The sequence below is a fragment of the Papio anubis genome, chromosome 17, assembly GCF_008728515.1.
Source record: "Papio anubis isolate 15944 chromosome 17, Panubis1.0, whole genome shotgun sequence".
In the NCBI taxonomy this organism is placed as follows: Eukaryota; Metazoa; Chordata; class Mammalia; order Primates; family Cercopithecidae; genus Papio; species Papio anubis.
In genome coordinates, this window is record NC_044992.1 from 67146011 (window position 1) to 67163282 (window position 17272).

Sequence of the window (17272 nt, forward strand, 5' to 3'; positions counted from 1 at the left end):
GTAGGTATCCGTGCTGGTCTTCTTTCCTTTCCAGAGCCTTCCTAGAGGGCTGGAAAGGTCACTTAGGCCTCTGCCTGGGAAGATGGTGCCAGTGAACACTCTCAGGTCCCATGTTGGGGTCTTGGACAACAGGGAGAGGAGAGAGGGTAGATGCTATTCACGTCTTTCAGCAGCCCAATTCCTGCCAAGTTCATTCCTGCTCCTTCCTTCCCCCTTCCAGAGAGACGGTGCTGAGCGGCAGGTCTCAAACTTCTTTAGTGGCAGCCCTGTTTCTTCTGACAAAATCACTCTGGATGATGTTCAAACAGAAATGGGGGGAGGGCCAGGCGCGGTGGCTCAAGCCTGTAATCCCAACACTTTGGGAGGCCGAGACGGGTGGATCACGAGGTCAGCAGATCGAGACCATCCTGGCTAACACGGTGAAACCCCGTCTCTACTAAAAATACAAAAAACTAGCCGGGCAAGGTGGCGGGCGCCTGTAGTTCCAGCTACTCGGGAGGCTGAGGCAGGAGAATGGCGTGAACCTGGGAGGTGGAGCTTGCAGTGAGCTGAGATCCGGCCACTGCACTCCAGCCTGGGCGACAGAGCGAGACTCCGTCTCAAAAAAAATAATAATAATTGGGGGGAGCACCCAGCTTGAGGCAGGAGTGGCTGCCGAGACTCAGAGCCACCAGCCTGGATGCCTCACCTTACCCCCAAGTACTCCTGGGCTGTAGCAGTTGGAAGGAGATGGGGTCCAGTCCCCCCTGCTCCTGGGGACCTTGACTGAGTGGTCACTTTGATCGCTGGTCTATGGCTGTTGAGGCCGTGCCAGGAGCCCCAGCCCACTGCTGCTTCTCTGTGCCTGCCAGGTTGCCCTTCACCATCTTCCAGGGCGGCATGCCACGGGCCAGCTACGGGGACCGCCACTGCATCTCAGTGATCCACGATGGCCAGCAGACGGCCTTCGACTTCACCTCCCGTGTCATCGACTTTACTGTCCTCACAGAGGCGGACCCTGCAGCCGGTAGGAGAGCTTCAGGAGTGGGTACCCAGGGTTAGGTGTGGGAGGTGTGGGGCAGGGCCATCAGTAAAGACAGGGCCAGGTGCAGTGGCTCCTGCCTGTAACCCCAGCACTTTGGGAGGCCAAGGTGGGAGGATCACTTGAGCCCAGCAGTTCAAGTCCAGCCTGGACAACACAGGGAGACCCTTGTCTCTACAAAAAATAAAAAAATTAGCCGGGTGTCTTGGCACATACCTGTAGTCCCAGCTACTCAGGAGGCTGAGGTGGGAGGATCACTTGAGCCCTGGAGGTAGAGGTTGCAGCAAGCCAGGAGCATCAGGAGCATGCCACTGCACTCAGCCTGGGTGACATAGCCAGACCGTGTCTCCAAAAAAAAAAAAAAAAAAAAAAGGGCTCTGCACAGGTGTTCCTAAGCCTACCACTGTCCTGAGTCCCTTAGCCTTACTGCATCCCAAGGTGAAGTGTCATCAAGCTCCTTTCTCTGCCTCCCTGCCACCCTCCCCAGCTAGAGACCCAGCCCAGCCACACCTCCTGCCTGCCCCGGGCTCTCTGCCCTTTCCAGACTGTAATGGCACTTAGCCCACAGGGAGCTGATCCGTACTGTTGGATTTAACACCCACCCCGCTGAGGCAAAAGGGTCCTAGCTTAGAGATGGCAAAGCCCGCCTTCTGGGCAGGGCAGAAGGTGGCTGTGCAGCCTCCTGGAGCTCCAGCAGGACCGGCAGAGCCCTGAGTCAGCCTCGTAAATAGTGTGACAGGCAAGACCAGAAAGGGCTGCTGTTGAAACCTGGAGAGGAGGCCTGCAGGAGCTGTCCAGGAGGGAGGGCCCTCTCCTAATGACGCTGGCCTGAAAGGGCCTGAGGCTGAAAGGTGAGGGGGCGGGGCTGTTCAGGACACCTGGTCTGTGTACTCACGGCCTCTACCCTGTTCAGGGGAACCCCAAACCTGCTTTTCTTTCTTTCTCAGCCTCTCTTCCCTCTTCACACCCTGGATGCTGAGAGCAAGGCCCAGCTCTGCTCTTTCCACAGCATTTGGGCCATGTTGGCACAGAGCAGGGACCTCTTGGGCTGTGGTGGCCACACTTCCCGGGCTGAGTTACCTGATTCCCAGCGGAAAGGTCAGGAAGGGAGGGGAGAAACTTGCTGAGCTACAAATTCGAGACTGCTGGGGCTTTCTAGGACAGGCCACCTTCCTGCAGTTGTCCCTCTGTGTCCCCAACTCCCCGCAGTCCAGCAGGCCAGGAGATGGGTGCCTGATGAGTGGTGCTTCCCTCAGATGATACATGGGCACCCTGAGGCTCTCCCGTGATGGTTCTGCCGTGCCGGGCTGTGACCCAGCTGGCCCTGGTAGGCTTTCCTGTTTAATGAGCAACTGCTACATGCCAGGCCCTGTTCTAGAAACAGAGGGGGCCCCTGTTCCCATGGAACATAGATCTGAGTATGTGGACAGAGTGAGCAGGTTGCCAAATAACATCAGAGGTAAGAAAAAAGCCAGGCAGAGGACAGCAGTGCTGGTTTAGACGAGGGTTAGCAAGGCGTCCCTGATAAGGGGACATATTTGCGCAGACACAGGAACAGTCTGAGAGAGGGCTTGCCCCGTAGGGACATGGGGTGCAGGCTGAGCTGGGAGGGCTCTTGGCTTGCTCCAGTGAGGTAGGGGCGAAGAGAGGGCAGAATGGCCCCTGTACGGGTCCAGATGTGGCCAGCGCCAGATCGTATAGAGCCGTGGAGGCACGGTAAGGACTTAGGATTTTAGGCAGATGAGGGCCCTGAGCAGGGGTGCCATGACCTAGCCTCTGCTCCAAAAGGATCTGTCTGGCTGCCATGTGGGGAACAGAGTGGAGCAAAGACGGGAGCCCCGTGACAGCCGAGGGAGAGGTGACCTCGGCTTGGGCTGCGGTGCCAGCCATGGGGCTGACAGAAGGTGGCTGGGGTTACATTGTCTTTTCTAACATTCAGCATTGACCGAGGGGCCAGGTCAGGGCTCACAGACTGTTGCTATAAAGTGCTAGGTGGCTTTCTTCGCCGCAGCTACTCAGCCTAATGCCATTGCAGAGCACATGCAGCCACAGACAACACAAGGGGTGTATCTGTGTTCCAGGACAGCCGTATTGACAGGAAGAAGCAGGAGGCCAGATTTGGCCCTCGGGCTGTAATTTGTTGGCTCCTTGTCTAGGGAGAGGTGAGTGAGGGGAGGAGAGATCAGTCAAGGATGACATGAGGGTTTACTGGGAGCACCGGGAATCCTGGAGAAGGTAGTGGCAAGAGGGTGCGGCAAGCTCAGCTGGGCGGGAATCAAATCTGAGGACTTAATCTCTCCTCTGATCTCCAGACCCATAAGGGAGATGCCGAGTACACAGCTGGGGCTTATGGGTCTGGAGTTCAGAGGAGAGATCGGGAAGGTGTCCATTTGGAGTCATCCGTGCAGAGACGTGTGAAGGCTGCTCAATGATTTTGAAGTATAAAGAAAAAGGCCAGGCGCGGTGGCTCACGCCTATAATCCCAGCACTTTGGGAGGCCGAGACGGGCGGATCACGAGGTCAGGAGATCAAGACCATCCTGGCTAACACAGTGAAACCCCGTGTCTACTAAAAATACAAAAAAAAAAAAAAAACTAGCCGGGCGAGGTGGCAGGCACCTGTAGTCCTAGCTACTCAGGAGGCTGAGGCAGGAGAATGGCGTGAACCCGGGAGGCGGAGCTTGCAGTGAGCCGAGCTCACGCCACTGCACTCCAGCCTGGGCGACAGAGCGAGACTCCGTCTCAACAAAAAAAAAAAAAGAAAAAAAAAAGAGACAGATGTGAAACCAGGGGCCCTGAGGAGGCTGCCCAGGTGGTGAGGAAGACAGAAGAGAAGGCATGGGAAAGCTGAGCCTGGGCACCCTCAAGCCTTGGAGGCATGGAGTTTGGTGGGGATCTGGCCAAGAACACCTGGGAGCAGCCAGCGGGCAGCAGACCCCAGAGGAGCAGGGAGGACAAGCGATTCAAAGAGGCAGCGTCAGCCAGGGGCAGTGGCTCAGCTGTAATCCTAGCACTTTGCGAGGCCGAAGAGGGCAGATCACCTGAGGTTAGAGGTTCGAGACCAGCCTGGCCAACGTGGTGAAACCCTGTCTCTACTAAAAATACAAAATTAGCCAGGCGTTGGTGGCACGTGCCTGTAATCCCAGCTACTCGAGAGGCTGAGGCAGGAGAATCACTTGAACCTGGGAGGCAGAGGTTGTGGTGAGCCGAGATCATGCCATTGCACTCCAGCCTGGGCAACAAGAGCGAAACTCCATCTCAGAAAAAATAGGCCGGGCGCGGTGGCTCAAGCCTGTAATCCCAGCACTTTGGGAGGCCGAGACGGGCGGATCACGAGGTCAGGAGATCGAGACCATCCTGGTGAACACGGTGAAACCCCGTCTCTACTAAAAAAAAATACAAAAAACTAGCCGGGCGAGGTGGCGGCGCCTGTAGTCCCAGCTACTCGGGAGGCTGAGGCAGGAGAATGGCGTGAACCCGGGAGGCAGAGCTTGCAGTGAGCTGAGATCCGGCCGCTGCACTCTCAGCCTGGGCAACAGAGCAAGACTCCGTCTCAAAAAAAAAAAAAAAAAAAGATAGAAAAAATAAAAAAGAAAAACACAAAACTTAGCCAGGCGTGGTGGTGGGCGCCTGTAATCCCAGCTACTCAGGAGGCTGAGGCAGGAGAATCGCTTGAACCCTGGAGGCAGAGGTTGCAGTGAGCCGAGATCGCACCACTGCACTCCAGCCTGGGTTACAGAGCAAGACTCCATCTCAAAAAAAAAAAGAGGAAAAAAACGCCTGGGCATGGTGGCTCATGCCTATAATCCCAGCATTTTGGGAGGCTGGGGTGGGCAGATCACTTGAGCCCAGGAGTTCAACACCAACCTGAGCGACATGGCGAAACCCGGTCGCTGCCAAAATTACAAAAGTTAGCTGGGTATCGTGACTCACACCTGTAATCGCAGCTACTTGGGAGCCTGAGGCAGGAGGATCGCTTGAACCAGGAGGTGGAGGTTGCAATGAGCCAAGATCACACCACTATACTCTAGCCTGGGCAACAGAGTGTGAGACCCTGTCTCAAGAAAAGAAAAGAAAAAGAAAACACAAATGGTTTCATCGTCCAGTGCACGTTTATTGAACACTAGCTGGGGCCAGGCCTGAGTGAGGTGAGGTGATTGTGTGCAGTAAAGAAAATGCCACCCCTAGCAACTGGTGTGCCGAAGACCACGCTTGCCACTGCCTGTGGGGAGAGGCTTGGCAGGCGCATCTGAGCAGGGAGAGCAGGTCCCATAGAGGAGGAACCAGGGAAGAGGGTTGGCAGGCACAGCTCCTTGCCTCTGGGGTGCCTATCCTGGTTGGGACCCTGCCTTCCAACCAGGTGTATCCCCTCCAGGAGCCCTGTGCCAGGCAGCTCTCAGCAGCTTTGCACACAGAGCCAGGGCTGCTGCCCACACCTGCTGCCCTCCTGGAGGTGGAAAGGCTTTGCTCAAGCAGCCAAGAACAGGGCTTTCTGGATCTGCAGATGCCCTGGCTCTAACCCTGGAGCTTCTGATTCTGCAGGGCTGGGCTGCTTCCTCCTGGCCCCAGCCCCTGATCCTTGGCCTGTACCCCAGCCTTTGACGACCCCTATGCCCTGGTGGTGCTGGCTGAGGAGGAGCTGGTGGTGATTGACCTGCAGACAGCAGGCTGGCCACCGGTCCAGCTGCCCTACCTGGCTTCCCTGCACTGTTCCGCCATCACCTGCTCCCACCACGTCTCCAACATCCCCCTGAAGCTGTGGGAGCGGATCATTGCCGCCGGCAGCCAGCAGAATGCGCACTTCTCCACCATGGTAGGTCCGGCCCTGGCCCAGCCCCACGCCAAGCCCCACCCCAAGACAAACTCTCCCACAGACTTCTTGGTCTCTTTCTCTAGGAGTGGCCAATTGACGGTGGCACCAGCCTGACCCCAGCCCCACCCCAGAGGGATCTGCTGCTCACAGGGTAGGGGACTTCGATGCTACCCTTCCTCTCCCCAGGAGGATGTGTGGGGTGGGAGCAGAGCCCTGAGGTGGACGAGCCAGCTCCTGGGCGCCCGGGTTGGCATCCCTCTCATGCCCGGCAGATGGGCTCTGCCCACAGGCACGAGGATGGCACGGTGCGGTTCTGGGATGCCTCAGGTGTCTGCTTGCGGCTGCTGTACAAACTCAGCACGGTGCGCGTGTTCCTCACCGACACGGACCCCAACGAGAACCTCAGTGCCCAGGGCGAGGACGAGTGGCCCCCACTCCGCAAGGTGAGGCCAGGAGCCTGGGACCCAGGAAGGGCAGAGGCCAGCTGGGTCCAGCCCCCATGGCTGCTCAGAGGGCCCCTCCCCTTCTCCAGGTGGGCTCCTTTGACCCCTACAGTGATGACCCCCGGCTGGGCATCCAGAAGATCTTCCTCTGCAAGTACAGTGGCTACCTGGCTGTGGCAGGCACGGCAGGGCAGGTAGCAGGCTGGGCCGGGGAGGGGAGCTGGGGAGGAGTGGTGGATGACGGGGACCCGCAGGGACAGGAGCCAGCCACCTGCCTGACGCACATTCTGTGTCCTGTGCTCTTCCAGCGGACGGAGGTGGCTTGATCCCCTTGGCGGGAGGTCCTTGGGACGGTTGTTTCTTCTCCAGAAATCAGAATTAAGGGTGGGCCGGGCATGGTGGCTCACGCCTATAATCCCAGCACTTTGGGAGACCAAGGCAGGCGGATCACCTGAGGTCAGGAGTTCGAGACCAGCCTGGACAACATGGTGAAACCTCGTCTCTACTAAAAATACAAAACTTAGCCAGGCGTGGTGGTGTGTGCCTGTAGTCCCAGCTACTGGAAGGCTGAGGCAGGAGAATCACTTGAACCCAGGAGGCAGAGGTTGCAGTGAGCCAAGATCGTGCCACCGTGCTCCAGCCTGGGCAACAGAGCAAGACTCGTCTCAAAAAAATAAATAAATAAAAAATAATTAAGAGCTGAGGTTGGACGGAGGCCTCTCCCTGCTTGAGCCTTGGGCCTTGGCCTGGGTTCAGCTCCTTTGCTGTCCCCACTAGTAGCGTCCTGCGGCCCTGCCGTCCCTTTGCTGAGGGCTTGCTGAGCCGCCTGCCACCCCGCCCAGGTGCTGGTACTGGAACTGAATGATGAGGCAGCGGAGCAGGCTGTGGAGCAGGTGGAGGCCGACCTGCTGCAAGACCAAGAGGGCTACCGCTGGAAGGGGCACGAGCGCCTGGCAGCCCGCTCAGGGCCTGTGCGCTTTGAGCCTGGCTTTCAGCCCTTCGTGTTGGTACAGTGCCAGCCCCCGGCTGTGGTCACCTCCTTGGCCCTGCACTCTGAGTGGCGGCTTGTGGCCTTCGGCACCAGCCATGGCTTTGGCCTCTTTGACCACCAGCAGCGGCGGCAGGTCTTTGTTAAGTGAGCAGGGCAGCTGGGGCGGGAGGCTGGGAGTGGGGCCCGCGAGGACCCCCAGGACCTAGCAGCACTGACAGCCTGCCATCCCCCCAAGGTGCACGCTGCACCCCAGTGACCAGCTGGCCTTGGAGGGCCCATTGTCCCGCGTCAAGTCCCTCAAGAAGTCCTTGCGTCAGTCATTCCGCCGGATGCGTCGGAGCCGGGTGTCCAGCCGGAAGCGGCGCCCGGCTGGCCCCCCAGGAGAGGTAAGGCCCGAGGGGAGGTTGCGGCCAGCCACCCACCCAGGTTCGGCTCAGAGCAGCCAGCAGGGGTCACACGGCCCCTGCTCCCCAGGCATGACGGGCTACAAACAAGACTCAGGGTCCAGGTCACATGGGTTTGCCGCCATGTGCGACCTCAGACAGATCACGCTGCTTCTCTGTGCCTCAGCTTCCTGAGCAGAAAGGCAGTAACTGTAATGCTTACCCTAGAACTAATCCCCAGTAAATGTCAGTGATTTCCTTTTTCTCTCTACAACATGCTGGGGACCCAGGTAGTCTCCCCCAAGGGCACCTCCCACTTGGACAAGGGTCCTCCTAGACACAGACCTGGCAGGTGGCTGGCATGGCCAGCCTTCTGATGCAAGGATCGGCACTGAGCAAAGCACTGTCCCTGGGGAGGGGAGGCCAGAGCTGACCCTCAGGCTGGCCCACCCCTTGCAGGTACAGGAGGGGAGCGCCAAGACTGAGCGGCCCGGCCTCCAGAACATGGAGCTGGCACCTGTGCAGCGCAAGATCGAGGCTCGCTCGGCAGAGGACTCCTTCACAGGCTTCGTCCGGACCCTGTACTTTGCTGACACCTACCTGAGGGACAGTGAGTGACCAGCCCGGGATTGAGGGGTGGGGGGCAGTAGATACCCCCTGACCTGGGGGCATGCCGGGGGCTGCTGCCTGCCTGGCTGGTAGGACCTAAGAGGGTTTCCCCTTGTGAGCAGGGGCAGACTGCAGCCCCTGCCTGCTTCCTCCCCTCCCCTGCCTGGGCCTCCAAGTCAGCTTGCCTTGGCTTTATATCCAGGCTGTAGCACCCTTTAGAAGCATGGCCTCCGACCCGTCACTTGGCCTTTCAGGGCCTCAGCTTGCCCTTCTGTAAAATGAGAGAGTGATAGCTTTCTCCTAGAGCAGCTGTGACGATCGGGGATGGCAGAGCCTACTGGCCTCCAGAGAACGTGTCTCTCCCTGGCTGCTTCTCCCCTGCTGTATTGCAGCAAGGGCTGAGCTGACCTGGGATTGGGATCTTCTATGTTGCGGCCTGTGTGGTTGTCAGAGAGCCTTCCAGCCTCTCCCAGGAGGGAAAACCTGGGAGTAAGCCCTGGTTGCCCAGCTCCACCTGACTCCCACGCCAAGGGTCAGACACCCAAACATGGCTTCTCGGCAGGTTCCCGCCACTGCCCCTCGCTGTGGGCTGGCACCAACGGGGGCACCATCTATGCCTTCTCCTTGCGTGTGCCCCCCGCTGAGCGGAGAATGGATGAGCCTGTGCGGGCAGAGCAGGGTGAGTGCTGGGCAGGGAGAGCAGAGGGTGCTCGGGCTGCCTGGGCTAGGACCAGGGAGTGGCTCCAGCCCCACCACCCCCCACAGTCCCACTACCCACCTCCTCCCCGTAGCCAAGGAGATCCAGCTGATGCACCGGGCGCCGGTGGTGGGCATCCTGGTGCTCGACGGACACAGCGTACCCCTTCCCGAGCCCCTCGAAGTGGCCCATGATCTGTCGAAGAGCCCTGACATGCAGGGAAGCCACCAGCTGCTCGTTGTGTCGGAGGAGCAGTTCAAGGTGCCACACGGGCAGCGGCGGGTCTCCCTGGGACTCCCCGGGACATCCAGGAGGCTCGGACCTTGGGCACAAACGATGGCTGGGACTCACCTTGTTTGCATTGGTATCTGAGGGGCTGCAGAAGCACAGGAAATAAGGGAGGGGGGAGTCTCATGTGAGGACACTGAGGCAGGACCTGTGTCTGTGGAAGGGATAAAATCCAGATGGGGGGCCAGGCTCATGCCTATAATCCCAGCACTTTGGGAGGCCAAGGCACGTTGGGAGGCCAGATCACAAGGTCAGGAGTTCAAGACCAGCCTGACCAACATGGTGAAACCCCAACTCTACTAAAAATACAAAAAAATGTAGCCCGGCGTGGTGGCGGCCGCCTGTAATCCCAGCTCTACTCGGGAGACTGAGGCAGGAGAATTACTTGAGGCGGAGGTTGCAGTAAGCCGAGATCACGCTGCTGTACTTCAGCCTGGGCAACAGAGCAAGACTCTATCTCAGAAAAAAAAAAAAAAAGGCTGGGCACGGTGGCTTCTACCTGTAATCCCAGCACTTTGGGAGGCCGAGGTGGGCAGATCACGAGGTCAGGAGATGAAGACCATCCTGGCTAACGCGGTGAAACCCCATCCCTACTAAAAATACAAAAATTTAGCCAGGCGTGGTAGCGGGCGCCTGTAATCCCAGCTACTTGGGAAGCTGAGGCAGGAGAATGATGTGAACCTGGGAGGCGGAGCTTGCAGTGAGCCGAGATCACACCACTGCACTCCAGCCTGGGTGACAGAGCAAGACTCTGTCTCAAAAAAAAAAAAAATTCCAGACAGGGAAGTCAGTGACCTCGGCATCCCCCCAGGCTGTGTCTGTGCATCTGAGAGCCAAGGGTTTGCCAGGACACCGGGAGGCATGCGGGGAGGGGAGGGCCCAGCACCTACAGCACTGCGCAGGAGAACTGGTTTGGCCATGGATGTGAACGACCACCCCACACCCCCAGGTGTTCACGCTGCCCAAGGTGAGTGCCAAGCTGAAGCTGAAGCTGACGGCCCTGGAGGGCTCAAGGGTGAGGCGGGTCAGCGTGGCCCACTTCGGCAGTCGTCGAGCTGAGGACTATGGGGAGCACCACCTGGCAGTCCTCACCAATCTGGGTGACATCCAGGTGGTGTCGCTGCCACTGCTCAAGCCCCAGGTGCGCTACAGCTGCATCCGCCGGGAGGACGTCAGTGGCATCGCCTCCTGCGTCTTCACCAAATATGGCCAAGGTGTTCGAGCTGGGCTGGGCGGGTGTGGGGGCCCCAGGCACTGCAGGGACGGGAAGGGTGGCCAGGGGTGTTGTGGCCATAGCCAGACTGGATGGGCCTTAAGCGGAGAACTGTGAGGGAACGCTAGCCCCTACTCCCCCAGGTTGGGAAGCAGCCTTGGCAGCCACCAGGCCAGGCCACTAGCGTTGCCCCCACTCCCCAGGCTTCTACCTGATCTCACCCTCGGAGTTCGAGCGCTTCTCTCTCTCCACCAAGTGGCTGGTGGAGCCCCGGTGTCTGGTGGATTCAGCAGAAACCAAGAACCACCGCCCTGGTAACGGGGCAGGCCCCAAGAAGGCGCCGAGCCGAGCCAGGTGAGTGAAAGGGCCAGAGGCCTCTCCTGCCCCTCCCTGCCCTCTCTGAGATACCCTGAGGCTCCCACTGCTGCCTGGCCAGAGACACCTCCCCACAAGCTCAGCCCACCGTCCCAGGCTCTGGCTCTCTGTACCTCTTCGCGTGCCCCTTGCCCCTGTGCAAGCTGGCAGTCCAGGGCAGGACTCAGTTTACCTCCCAGGCTCTCCTGCTCAGGGCAGGCTGCACCATTGACTTTGTTCTTCATGGGACCAGGGCTCTCAGAGCTGGGCAAGGAGCCCAGAGGCCCTGGTCCTCACTGTCTCTCTCCCCACAGGAACTCAGGGACTCAGAGTGATGGCGAGGGTAAGACAGGCCTCCTGGGCCCATGCACACCTGGGCCACACCCAGCCCAGACCTGGGGCTGGACGGGAGGGACGGGGTCCTGAGTGAGCAGGTAGTGTTTGGGCTGGGAGTAGAGACGGCATTCCTTCCAGCCCTGGGCTTCCACATCCCGACCTCAGTAAGGAGAGAGCCAGGCTGAGGAGGGCCCAGGTGGGGCTCCCTGACCCGGCCTCTACCTTCCAGAGAAACAGCCCGGCTTGGTGATGGAGCGCGCTTTGCTCAGTGATGAGAGTGAGTTGGGTGGGAGAGCGTGGGGCTGGCAGGAGGGGTAGGGAAGGGGGGATCAGGGTCAAGGGAGGCTGGGCAGGCCGTTACCCTGAGGCAGGGGACAGATCCATCCGGCACCCATGGTGAAAGGGGGTGGAAAGGCTGTGGCTGGCCGCCCCAAGGGCCTCAGTGGGCCTCTGTTCCCACCTGGCCTGCAGGAGTCCTGAAGGAAATCCAGAGCACACTGGAGGGAGACCGCGGGTGAGGCACCGCCCAGGCTGGCTGGGGTGGGCCTGAGGCTCTGCCGGGGGCTCGGGAGCGCTGGGAGTGGAGGCCCCCTGAGGTCATGACTCCCCTGTCTTTGCCCATGCAGGAGCCTCAACTGGCATTCACATCGAGCGGCCATGGGGTGCAGCCTCAGCAATGGCGGAGGTGGGGGCTCTGGGCTTGAGTGCAGTTGCCGGATGTGCTGGGAAGGGATGGGAGGAAGAGCCCTGGCCCCACTCCCCTGGATTCCACAGGGCTGTACGCGTGCCCTGATGACCTGGAAAGCACCATATCTGGGCTCAGTGTGGGCGGCTGGGGCACCCCGTCCTGCCCAGGGCGATCCTGAGCTGTCCCTGTGTGTCCTTCAGCAGAGTGAGTGGCTGAGCGGCCAGGCTGCACGATGAGCACACACTACTACTGATGGCCTTTTGGAGGTCCCTGCCCCAGCCGGAGAGGCCGGTGCACAGGGCCACACCAGGGGATAGGGGCGCCCCGGCTTCCACAATGCAGCTGCTCCAGGCCTCAGGAGAGGAGAGGCCCCGGCCCCTGGGGCTGCCCTTCCCGGGTCTCGTCTGTCTGGGTCCTTTGGTCAATGTTGCACAGTTTTTATTGCCCCCATCCCTTTTTGTAGTGGGCTGGGGTTTAAGTTATACATGGTAACTGCCTCTGGGTGAAAAAGTTTTTAATAAACACCTATTACCTCTTCACTGGACTGGTCCACCTACTTTAATATTTCAATTGTGTAGAAATTTTCCATGTGAATACAAAGTGGGAGCCGGTACCCTGCCTGTCCCCCGAGGCTCTAGCCCTGGCCTGGGCTGGCGTCAGGAGAATCCACTTTGGAAGTCGTGTGAATCAAACTGCGTAGTTGTGTCTGAGCCCGGCTGTGCCTTCCCTCTCTGGGAACACATAGCAAGCACGAACCATCTTGAGTCTGCCTTACTTGTTTCCCTGGGTCCTGGCCACCCCTGGCTGGCCTTTCCCTACTGTCAGGAGGAGAAGGGCACCCCAGTATCTCAGACCTGTTGGCTTCCTCCAGACACCAGGGAGGACTGTAGGGTGCTGCTGAAGGGGAGGTGGTCCCCAAGGAGAAAGGCCTCCCCCAGGGGAGAGGCTGGGTTATTTAGATTGGGCATGGGTTGGATCTTTGTTGACTTGTCTTCATTGAGCACTTCATGGCCAGTGCGTGGGGTTCGCTGGTGTCTGAGACAACTGTGGTTCCTGCCACAGTTGGGGCTCGTGGTCCTCGGTGGACACTGGTGAGAAATGCACCAGGGGGGTGACCTGAGAGAACCAGGAATTGCCAGAGAGCAGGCAGACTCTTCCAGACAGAGGACAAGAGGGCTCAGCACCACTCCAGGAACTCACTCACCGTGGGAGGCAGTGGAGAGCTGAAGGCTGGCAGGCAGGGCCGAAAGTGAGGCCAGACTAGGGAGGCCCAGTGAGGGCCAGGTGTGACAGGCGCCTGCTCTGCCTGAGTGAGGAAAGGCCTGTCCGGAGGGGTTGGGCACCAGGTGTTCCATCTGGCCATGTCCATCTCGAGATGGCCACTTGACCATCCCTTGTTAGACTTCTGAGATGAGCAACTCGGGAACTATGAGGAATATGGGGGAGCACTTCCCCAAAGGGAGAGGAACACCATGCTGGAAGAAGCAGGGAAGGGACAGTGCCTGGCAGACAGACCAGCCAAAGAGATGGGGGACACCTCATGAGACACCTGTATTAGTCCCTTTCCATGCTGTTATAAAGAACGAGAGGTGGCTGGGTACAGTGGCTCACATCTATAATCCCAGCACTTTGGAAGGCTGAGGTGGGCAGATCACTTGAAGTCAGGAGTTCAAGACCAGCCTGGTCAACATGGTTAAACCCTGTCTCTACTAAAAATGCAAAAATTAGACAGGCATGGTGGCTCACGCCTGTGATCCCAGCACTTTGGGAGGCCAAGGCAGGTGGATCACTGGAGGTCAGGAGTTCAAGACCAGCCTGGCCAACATGGTAAAATCCTGTTTCTTCTAAAAATACAAAAATTAGCTGGGCTTGGTGGCGGGCACCTGTAACCCCAGCTACTCAGGAGGCTGAGGTGGGAGAATCACAAACCTGGGAGGCGGAGGTTGCAGTGAGCCAAGATCACACCACTGCACTCCAGACTGGGTAACAGAACAAGACTCCATCTCAAAAAAAAAAGATAATGGTGATAATGCAAGTACCAGTGAATCAGAAGAAAACTGCAGAACCTGCACTTCTGTGGCACAGAGGAGCCTGGTGGCCACAGCACAGGTCTTGCTGATGAAATTGAACAAGAAGTGGAAAACACACAGCCCTGAAAATACCAGGAAGACTCTGAACATGGACTTCCTTCCATGCTCACTAGGGCTGAGCTTTGAACTTCGCGGTAAGTACGCTGCGCTTGGAAGTATTCGCTAATGTTGGTTTGCATATTTCAGTTTAAGAAAATATTCTCATTGGAAGTGTGAGATGAACAATTTGTATTGATGGTTGTGCAAGATGGAAGGACGTTGCATCCTCCTCTCTAGAAAGTGAACTGGAGGGGCCGGAGGCGGTGGCTCATGCCTGTAATCCCAGCACTTTGGGAGGCTGAGACAGGTGGATCACGAGGTCAGGAGATCGAGACAAGCCTGGCCAACATGGTGAAACCCCATCTCTACTAAAAACACAAAAATTAGCTAGATGCGGTGGCACGCACCTGTAATTCCAGCCACTTGGGAGGCTGAGGCAGGAAAATCTCTTGAATCCGGGAGGCGGAGGTTGCAGTGAACTGAGATCATGCCACTCCACTCCAGCCTGGGGACGGAACGAGACTCTGTCTCAAAGAAAAAAAAAAAGGTTAACTGGAGGAAGCTGGGCTGGCACAGGGAGAGAAAGAGCTGGGGTCCCCACAGCCATCCAGGGGCAAGGTGACAGTGGTGGTGAAATAGAGGCATTGAGGGGTTGGGTTGACAAGGACAGCTACCAGATGGGAGGAGGTGAGTGAGTGTGAGGGCTACCTTTTGCCTCTAAGGACCAGGGAGGTATACAGCAAGCAACTGGATTCGTGGTCTGGAGATTTATTTATTTTATTTTATTTTTATTTGTTTTTTAGAGACAGGGTGTCACTCTGTCACCTAGGCTGGAGTACAGTGGCATGAGATCATGGCTCACTGCAACCTTGACCTCCAAGGCTCAAGTAATCCTCCTGCCTCAGTCGTCCAAAGGGCTAGGATTACAGTCATAAGCTACTGAGCCTGGCCATGGAGACTGATTTATTTTAGAAACAGAGTCTTGCTGTGTTGCCCAGGCTGGAGTGCAGTGGTGTGATCATAGCTCACTGTAGCCTGGAACTCTTGGGTTGCAGCAAACTTGTAGCTGGGTCCACAAGTGCACACCACCACGCCCAGCTAATTATTATTATTTTTTTTTTTTCAAGACAGAGCCTCACTCTGTCACCCAGGCCAGAGTGCAGTGGCACGATCTTGGCACACTGCAATCTCTGCCTCCTAGGTTCAAGTAATTCTCCTGCCTCAGCCTCCCGAGTAGCTGGGATTACAGGCACCCCCTCACCACACCTGGCTTATTTTTGTATTTTTAGTAGAGACAGGATTTCACCGGGTTGGCCAAGCTGGTCTCAAACTCGTGACCTTGTGATCTGCCTGCTTCGGCCTCCCAAAGTGCTGGGATTACAGGCGTGAGCCACCACACCTGTCCTAATTTTTTATTTTTATTTTTATATTTTATTTATTTTATTTTTTTCAGATGGAGTCTCGCTCCGTCGCCCAGGCTGGAATGCAGTGGTGCGATCTCGGGTCACTGCAAGCTCCGCCTCCCAGTTCACGCCATTCTCCTGCCTCAGCCTCCTGAGTAGCTGGGACTGCAGGTGCCCGCCACCATGCCCAGCTAATTTTTTGTATTTTTAGTAGAGACGGGATTTCACCGTGTTAGCCAGGATCATCTCGATCTCCTGACCTCGTGATCTGCCCGCCTTGGCCTCCCAAAGTGCTGGGATTACAGGCGTGAGCCACTGCACCAGGCCTAATTTCTTATTTTTAAATTTTTTGTAGAGATAAGGACTCCCTACATTGCCCAGGCTGGTCTCAAACCCTGGGTCTCAATGGATACTCCTGCCTCAGCCTCCCAAAGTGCTGGGATCATAGGCATGAGCTGCCACACTGCCAGTCTGCAGATTTAGACGTGAAGGTCTTGGGCATTCAAAGTGGTGGAGATCTGGTGTTCGTTTAGCCTTTGAGGCCAGGCAGATCCAGCTCTTTTACACTGGCTTTCACGTGACTGGTTGCGTGACCTTGGGTGCATGACCTCACTCCCGAACCTTAGTTTACTTATCTGTAAAGTGAGGGATAATAATAGGACCTACCTCAGCGGGTTGTAAAGGATTAAATGAGAGCCTGTAAAATCACACAGCATCTGACTCCTAGTAAACACCCAACCCTAGGAGGTGAAAGTTACTGTGGATGGTGGGTGAGGCCAGGAGAGAAGGCGATGGCTCCAGAGGAGTGTGGCAGGAAGTCCAGAGTCGACACACGCCCCAGGGAGGAGCTCACTGTACACTGGTGAGGAAAGCAGGCAACAGAAGTCAATGGGAAAGTGGGAAGCGGAGGGGAGAGTCAGGCTCCGGGGTGCGGCCCATCTCCCCGCATGTCGAGATTAGCCAAGCTGTTCCCTGAAGGTTGTTCAAGGTCAGACACAGGAGGGTGGAGCAGTGCAGCTAGGATGGAGGACCAAGGCTGTCCGGTTCCAAGGCTGATTCCAGCAGAGGCGCTGTGGAGCTCCACAGTGTGGGTTCAGCAGAAAAGTGGGTATTCAAGGCCACAGGGCCTGGGCTTGGTCCTCAAGTCCATATTTACTGGTTATGCGTCCTTCAGCTACTGGGTTTTTTTTTTTGAGACAGTCTCACTCTGTCGCCCAGGCTGGAGTGTAGTGGCAGTGATCTTGGCTCCCTGCAACGTACGTCTCCCAGGTTCAAGTGATTCTCCTGCCTCAGCCCTCTGAGTAGCTAGGACTACAGGCACCTGCCACCATGCCCAGCTAATTTTTGTATTTTTAGTAGAGATGGGGTTTTACCGTGTTGGCCAGGCTGGTCTCGAACTCCCGACCTCATGATCTGCCTGCCTCAGCCTCCCAAAGTGCTGGGATTACAGGCGTGAGCCACCATGCCTGGCACTTAAACTACTTTTTAATTTTGTTTTTATTTTTATTTTTAGAGACGGGGTCTTGCTCTGTTACCCAGGCTGGAGTACAGTGGCACAATCATGGGTCACTGCAGCCTTAAACTTCTGGCCTCTCACGATCTTCCCGTATTGGCCTCCTAAAGCGCTAGGATTACAGGCACACACCTGGCTCCTTAAACTACTTAACCTCTCCGAGTCATTTTATCATCTGTAAAATGTGATCCTATTTCATTCCTACGGTTAGAGGAGGTTTAAATAAAATGGTACTTGGGAAGGAAACTGAAGCTCAGAGTTACCCTCTGCCACACCCACTGAGCTGAGTGAGATACAAGCACCAGCCTGGGTCAGCAGAAAGAAGAGGCACCCAGGCCAGGCACGGTCATTCTGGGCAGGTGGGATACTTGAGACAGGAGTTCAGGGTTGAT

The 17272-nt window shown here is 57.3% G+C and overlaps 1 protein-coding gene across 8 annotated transcripts in view; it reads left to right on the forward strand.

Annotated features, from left to right (window-relative positions):
* The window catches only part of LLGL2 (LLGL scribble cell polarity complex component 2), a 50853-nt gene extending 38479 nt beyond the window's left edge, over positions 1-12374 (forward strand). For 4 of the 8 annotated variants that reach the window (XM_003913435.4, XM_009191240.4, XM_031657761.1 and 1 more), the window contains 17 exons: positions 852-1006; positions 5616-5833; positions 5917-5984; positions 6123-6276; positions 6366-6470; positions 7119-7411; positions 7503-7653; positions 8110-8260; positions 8822-8938; positions 9051-9217; positions 10194-10458; positions 10661-10811; positions 11126-11154; positions 11377-11424; positions 11619-11661; positions 11774-11832; positions 12036-12374. In XM_003913435.4, the coding sequence (XP_003913484.1) occupies positions 852-1006; positions 5616-5833; positions 5917-5984; positions 6123-6276; positions 6366-6470; positions 7119-7411; positions 7503-7653; positions 8110-8260; positions 8822-8938; positions 9051-9217; positions 10194-10458; positions 10661-10811; positions 11126-11154; positions 11377-11424; positions 11619-11661; positions 11774-11832; positions 12036-12043 (2182 nt within the window). In that variant the 3' untranslated portion in view covers positions 12044-12374. The remainder of the gene's footprint in view (positions 1-851; positions 1007-5615; positions 5834-5916; positions 5985-6122; positions 6277-6365; positions 6471-7118; positions 7412-7502; positions 7654-8109; positions 8261-8821; positions 8939-9050; positions 9218-10193; positions 10459-10660; positions 10812-11125; positions 11155-11376; positions 11425-11618; positions 11662-11773; positions 11833-12035) is intronic. The other 4 variants (XM_003913436.4, XM_031657759.1, XM_031657758.1 and 1 more) reach the window with 3 other exon arrangements.
* The last annotated feature ends 4898 nt before the right edge of the window (positions 12375-17272 follow it).